This window comes from Coregonus clupeaformis, chromosome 37, assembly GCF_020615455.1.
Source record: "Coregonus clupeaformis isolate EN_2021a chromosome 37, ASM2061545v1, whole genome shotgun sequence".
In the NCBI taxonomy this organism is placed as follows: Eukaryota; Metazoa; Chordata; class Actinopteri; order Salmoniformes; family Salmonidae; genus Coregonus; species Coregonus clupeaformis.
Window position 1 is genome coordinate 13738478 of NC_059228.1, and position 7500 is coordinate 13745977.

The 7500-nt window shown below is 45.7% G+C and overlaps 1 protein-coding gene across 2 annotated transcripts in view; it reads right to left on the reverse strand.

Annotated features, from left to right (window-relative positions):
- The window catches only part of LOC121581652 (collagen alpha-1(XIX) chain), a 181899-nt gene that overhangs the window by 121803 nt on the left and 52596 nt on the right, over positions 1-7500 (reverse strand). For both annotated transcript variants that reach the window (XM_045211550.1, XM_045211549.1), the window contains exons 12-13: positions 7498-7500; positions 1726-1779 (exon numbers count right to left, since the gene is read on the reverse strand). The exon at positions 7498-7500 is cut by the window's right edge and continues 42 nt beyond it. In XM_045211550.1, the coding sequence (XP_045067485.1) occupies positions 1726-1779; positions 7498-7500 (57 nt within the window). The remainder of the gene's footprint in view (positions 1-1725; positions 1780-7497) is intronic.

Below are 7500 nucleotides of genomic sequence, written 5' to 3' on the forward strand. Positions count from 1 at the left end.
GAGAAGGGGGGAGAGAGAGAGAGAGAGAGAGAGAGAGAGAGAGAGAGAGAGAGAGAGAGAGAGAGAGCGAGAGAAAGAGTAGCAGGGGAATTTCTCAAGGCAGCAGACTAATTATGTTTACTTACTTGCTGTCTGAACCCCAAATGGCACCCTATTCACTTTATTGTGCAGTTCTTTTGACCAGGACTCAAAGGGCTCTGGTCTAAAGTAGTGCACTACATAGGGAATAGGGTCCCATTTAGGGCGCACCCACTGCCTCTTTCTAACTAGAGTGGCTGCCTGGCTGGCAGTAATGGCGCTTACTTTAGACAAGAGAGGTGAAGTTTGTCATGTGTGGAGAGACTAAGAGATACACTGTTAGAGTTATATTAAGGGGTTTGGCTTGTCTGTTGTGGTTCTGCCCCAAATGGCACTATATTCCCCATATAGTGCACTACTTTTGACTAGAGCCCTATGGGCCCTGGTCAACCTTACTGGCCGTGTTCAAAAGTAGTGCACTACATAGGGAATAGGTTGCCATTTGGTATGCGATTTGTGTTATGTGAGTGAGAACTGCCTTCAAAGCTGCATTGGAACCAGATCCCGTTAGGGTAACGGAGATATCTAGAGTTGCCAGGCCCAACGAATACCACGGAGGTTACTGCAGAAAATGCTTTTTGCAAAGTTTCCATTGGCTCAGCGATTCACCGCCATTGCTGAATATCGCCCTAGCCTTAGGTTGCAAAGCTGATCCTGGTGAGAAAGTCTATAGGAAAACCAACTGATCATCAGTATTCAGATGTAGAGTTACCATTTAGCAAAAAGCTTTTATCCAAAGCGATTTACAGTCATTACCTGCATACATATTTCGCATGGGTGGCCCCGGGAATCAAACCCACAATCCTGGCGTTGCAAGCACCATGCTCTACCAACTGAGCTACAGACGCCACATCTAAATGCAGCAAGGCTGACCACAGTGAGACAGTCTAGATGGAAATGTCCTAATTGACACTTGATCACCGACTGTAAGTGTAAATATCAGATTTACAGTAGAGCAACACTCTAGCACAGAAGCGTACCTAATTGCAAAGGCTATATTTCAAACTTCAACACATAAAAACAACAGATCCTATGATATAAAGCTGCAGTCATATTCTTAACATAGCCACCAGACATGTTTTTTTCTCTGTCACCTTATACGTCTATGACTGTACAACATGAGGACATATACATGTGGAACGTGGATTGCCTTGGGCACGGTTACATGGGTGTAGTCTTCCACTGAGCCAGGCCCCGTAGTTAGTTCTTGTATCAGAAAAACGATACTCGCTCACATGGCAGTCATGCATACAAGACATTCTGTCTTCTCAGGTGTCCCCTTTACCCTTAAATATCACACGCTAGCTTTAAATAAATACTAGAACCTAATATTAGCACGGACGGGGAGGGGACAGGGAGGGGACGGAGGGGGCAGGCAAGAGAATGTTCTAAAAACAAGTAAATAGGCCAAACTAAATTAACCTGGTTGAGCGCCTTCCAACACCCCTCCAACCTAAATTAACATGCACATTTATTTAGGCCACTGACTGTGTATATTATTAACGATGCACGTGAATAAACAGTGTACGATAGTAAAATAGCAAAGATACCGCCTTACATTTATTTAGGGCAACTGACCATGTTTATAATGTTTATAATTAATGATGCATGTGAATAAACAGAATGGGATTAAAAATAGTATCTTACATTTATTCCAGGTTTTCCTTCCGCACCAGGCTCCCCAGCTGATCCCTTTCCCCCCTGCAGACGAAAGAGAGCGTTATAAGAGCCAGTTCAATCTTAGGTCCTACAGAAGCACTACATCACTTCAGTGTATTATCTGAACAGATTTGCAGTAACAACATGTTTGTTTTTAAAAGGTCTGAAGTGTCCTCAGGACACTGTTCCAAGGTGAACCTTTGTGGTTTATCCAATCATTGATTCTCTTACTGCCAGGGCCTCTCACAAGGGACACTGGTCACAAGCATCATGACAAATGTCAACTTCATCTATAAACACAATTGATGTCCCCCAAACCCAAACCCAAACCCTATCTAAATCCTAATCCCTATCCTGAAAGATGAGACCTGATATGACCTGTCTGTCTTCATATTGTAGCAAAAGCCTCATCTTCAGTGGTGTATTTATGTAAGTGATATGCTCTCTATAGAGACATTCAACTAAACAGTGCTACAGTTCACAGAACAACCAAGGACTCATTGACAGTCTGATTACTGAAAAACATCTCCCAGTCCTCTGCTCTCTGGTTCACTCCCAAGTATATTAAATAACCCACTCTTAGGCAACAGGCTAAAACAAATTCAGAAATGATCCTGTTTTCATTTGTTTCCATTAGATATCTCTCTGAATGTGGAGTCCTCGTTGTAAACAAAATAGGGCTAAGTCGACATTATAAATAAATGATGGGGCCAGGGGGTGTGTGTGTGTGTGTGTGTGTGTGTGTGTGTGTGTGACAATGAAGTGTTTCTGATGGACCTAATTATCTGACAGTGCACACCCTTGTTTCACGTCGTGATTGTAATTGATTTATGTGTTCATCATTGGTGTATGCACGTAGTGTGTGTGTGTGTGTGTGTGTGTGTGTGTGTGTGTGTGTGTGTGTGTGTGTGTGTGTTCAGGTTGATAGAGAAGACACTATTACACAGCTGCATAACTAAATCATGTCATTAACCAGGAAGAAGCGTGCAGCAGTGTTATGATAAACCTCTCTCTTGGCAGTCACCATTGTTTGAAATACATTCGGTATAGACAATGACATCCAAATGTTGGCTGAATAAACAGGCATCGTCATAATGGTCCATTTCCACCTGTTTCATAAAAATCTCAACAACTTTATATGGACAATAAACTTTATTACTTGAAACAAACATGTTGGTAATATGCCTATTCAGTCAAGAAGGGGGGCATACCAACAAAAATTATCAAGCTGTTTAATTAACAGGGTAACACTTGCCAATGCAGGCGGGTATGATGCATTATAATGTTGAAAATGACGTACTATAAGCCTCATAATAAGTTATAAAGCATTATAGCTGCAGGCTTTAAGCAAGATGTTACCGTTACTTTTCCACTCTGCATACTAAACATTTAATCTATTCTGTCTTTGAGAGAGTCCAATAATTCCAGTACTCTGTCTGACTGCTCAGTTTAAAGGAAGGTTTCCTGGACACAGATCAAGCCTAGTCCTGGACTAAACAGCTGTTTCAATGGAGAATCTCCACGAGGACTAGGCTGTGTCTGTATCCGGGAAACCAACCTTATGAGGACTAGGCTGTGTCTGTATCCGGGAAACCAACCTTATGAGGACTAGGCTGTGTCTGTGTCCGGGAAACCAACCCTATGAGGACTAGGCTGTGTCTGTGTCCGGGAAACCAACCCTATGAGGACTAGGCTGTATCCGGGAAACCAACCCTATGAGGAGTAGGCTGTGTCTGTGTCCGGGAAACCAACCCTACGAGGACTAGGCTGTATCCGGGAAACCAACCCTATGAGGACTAGGCTGTGACCTTGTCTGGGAAACCAACCCTATGAGGACTAGTCTGTGTCTGTGTCCGGGAAACCAACCCTATGAGGACTAGGCTGTGTCTGTGTCCGGGAAACCAACCGTATGAGGAGGACTAGGCTGTATCCGGGAAACCAACCCTATGAGGATTAGGCTGTGTCTGTGTCTGGGAAACCAACCTTATGAGGACTAGGTTGTATCCGGGAAACCAACAATATGAGGACTAGGCTGTGTCTGTGTCCGGAAAACCAACCCTATGAGGACTAGGCTGTGTCTGGGAAACCAACCCTATGAGGACTAAGCTGTATCTGTGTCCGGGAAACCAACCCTATGAGGACTAGGCTGTGTCTGTGTCTGGAAAACCAACCCTATGAGGACTAGGCTGTGTCTGTGTCTGGGAAGCCAACCCTAGGAGGACTAGGCTGTGTCTCTGTCCGGGAAACTCTGTTTTCAAAGTGGCTATGGAGGGCTTATGAAGCAGTTATGTATGCTCTACGAAGCCTATATAAGCTGTAACATTCTCCGCTACAGTACGCCACCTGGTATCCTATGCCAGCTCTGCTACACAGTGAGGCACTCTGTTTACATCCAGATGTTTACAAACTAGCTACAGTATGTAGGGCTTATAAAGACCCTATGAGTGCTCAATAAAGCCTTTATAAGTTGTTTATTTAGCAACTTGTTTATGCATAGGACTGTTTATCTCAGTGTAATCTCAACAGCCATAACAGTGACTGTTTAGTTTAGTGTCTGCTCTGTTTCCCTGGTAGTATTGCTATTCAGTAGTAGTCCCTGTATGTTGAACTGAGCAGGCAGCCTAGTCCCTGTATGTTGAACTGAGCAGGCAGCTTAGTCCCTGTATGTTGAACTGAGCAGGCAGCTTAGTCCCTGTATGTTGAAATGAGCAGGCAGCTTAGTCCCTTGATGTCGTTCTGGGCAGGCAGCTTAGTCCCTGTATGTTGAACTGAGCAGGCAGCCTAGTCCCTGTATGTTGAACTGAGCAGGCATCCTAGTCCCTGTATGTTGAACTGAGCAGGCAGCTTAGTCCCTGTATGTTGAACTGAGCAGGCAGCCTAGTCCCTGTATGTTGTACTGAGCAGGCAGCCTAGTCCCTGTATGTTGTACTGAGCAGGCAGCTTAGTCCCTGTATGTTGAACTGAGCAGGCAGCCTAGTCCCTGTATGTTGTACTGAGCAGGCAGCCTAGTCCCTGTATGTTGTACTGAGCAGGCAGCCTAGTCCCTGTATGTTGTACTGAGCAGGCAGCTTAGTCCCTGTATGTTGAACTGAGCAGGCAGCCTAGTCCCTGTATGTTGTACTGAGCAGGCAGCCTAGTCCCTGTATGTTGTACTGAGCAGGCAGCTTAGTCCCTGTATGTTGAACTGAGCAGGCAGCCTAGTCCCTGTATGTTGTACTGAGCAGGCAGCCTAGTCCCTGTATGTTGTACTGAGCAGGCAGCCTAGTCCCTGTATGTTGAACTGAGCAGGCCAGTCAGTGTATTGTACACTGTGCCAGAGGGACATATTTCTCCCACAGTCCATTGGCTTAGTCAGAGAGGATATGGTGATGAAAAGAGTCTCTTTCATTATGCCATTTAAACTGTCCATCTGCTCAGCCCATCACCTAGTGGAGCCACACCGCCATTACCAACTAATTATGCAAAAGCCACAAAATACAGACCATTTCCCTGAAAGCATAGCTTTGTTGAATGCATGATGTTTTCCTGTAGGTTCATAGACTACTGAAGTGCCTTACAATATTTATTCTAAACACATCCAGCCTTTCGCCCAATGGAAACACCACCATTATGAAAGAACAAATTATGCAAACGCTACACAATTCTAGCCTGGTCCCAGATCTGTTTGTGCTGTAGCAAACTCCTCTGGGACCAGGCTAGCAAAATGCAGCATTCCTGAGTATTTCCCTGAACCCTTGCATGAATGCATGTGTAAAGGACGTCACGCTGCTTGCTTAGAGAGTACCACTTCCTCCTGATTCGGCTCACACCGATGCTTGATCCCAGAACCGCTGCCTCGCTAGCACACGTGACTGCCTTCATGAAGCGTCTTACCAGTCGGTGCCAAACGAAAAGCGACCTATTCGCTGACGCCAAGTGGGGACAGTTCAGGCTGAGGAGTAAGTTTCACACATCACCATGTGCTACACATGCTGTAGTTAAGTGCTGTACCTCATCCATTCTAAACCATATCCTTTTAGAAAAGTTACATGACTACCGACCCGTAGCACTCACGTCTGTAGCCATGAAGTGCTTTGAAAGGCTGGTCATGGCTCACATCAACACCATTATCCCAGAAACCCTAGACCCACTCCAATTTGCATACCGCCCCAACAGATCCACAGATGATGCAATCTCTATTGCACTCCACACTGCCCTTTCCCACCTGGACAAGAGGAACACCTACGTGAGAATGCTATTCATTGACTACAGCTCAGCGTTCAACACCATAGTGCCCTCAAAGCTCATCACGAAGCTAAGGACCCTGGGACTAAACACCTCCCTCTGCAAATGGATCCTGGACTTCCTGACGGGCCGCCCCCAGGTGGTAAGGGTAGGTAACAACACATCTGCCACGTTGATCCTCAACACGGGGGCCCCTCAGGGGTGCGTGCTCAGTCCCCTCCTTTACTCCCTGTTCACCCATGACTGCATGGCAAGGAACGACTCCAACACCATCATTAAGTTTGCCGACGACACAACAGTGGTAGGCCTGATCACCGAAAACGATGAGACAGCCTAAAGGGAGGAGGTCAGAGACCTGGCCGTGTGGTGCCAGGATAACAACCTCTCCCTCAACGTGATCAAGACAAAGGAGATGATTGTGGACTACAGGAAAAAAAAGAGGACTGAGCACGCCCCCATTCTCATCGACAGGGTTGTAGTGGAAGAGGTTGAGAGCTTCAAGTTCCTTGGTGTCCACATCACCAACAAACTACATTTTACATTTACATTTTAGTCATTTAGCAGACGCTCTTATCCAGAGCGACTTACAGTTAGTGAGTGCATACATTATATTTTTCATACTAGCCCCCCGTGGGAATCGAACCCACAACCCTGGCGTTGCAAACGCCATACTCTACCAACTGAGCTACATCCCTGCCGGCCATTCCCTCCCCTACCCTGGATGACGCTGGGCCAATTGTGCGCCGCCCCATGGGTCTCCCAGTCACGGCCAGCTACGACAGAGCATGGATTCGAAGCAGGATCTCTAGTGGCACAGCTAGCACTGCGATGCAGTGCCTTAGACCACTGCGCCACTCAGGAGACTTGGTCTACCATGGTCCAAACACACCAAGACAGTCGTGAAGAGGGCACGACAAAGCCTATTCCCCCTCAGGAGACTGAAAAGATTTGGCATGGGTCCTCAGATCAGGCCCTAAAAATGATCAAAGACTCCAGCCACCCTAGTCATAGACTGTTCTCTCTGCTACCGCACGGCAAGCGGTACCTGAGCACCAAGTCTAGGTCCAAAAGGCTTCTTAACAGCTTCTACCCCCAAGCCATAAGACTCCTGAACATCTAATCATGGCTACCCGGACAATTTGCATTGCCCCCCCAGATAATCATAGCATACACTACGCATGTAGCTTCATGGTTGCATGTAAAATATTTATAGTTTTTGTGTTAGTCTTGAGATTACAGAGGAACAGGCCTTGGGTTATGAAATAATGGAGATCCTTCAGAGATGCATTAGAAAACCTGTGCTAGAAAATCCTTTAAAATAAAAAAAATATTTAACAATAGAAGACCTATGCTACATATTAATAACTATGTATCCACTGCAGTGGGACATTGCCCGCTTGGAATATCAATAACTATATATCCACTGCAGTGGGACGTCGAACGCTTGGATGAACTGCTGTTTATACATGACAGAGAGTGAAACCAGATCTATTTCATGTAATATGTGTGTGTGCGCTTGTGTGTGTGTGTACTTACCAT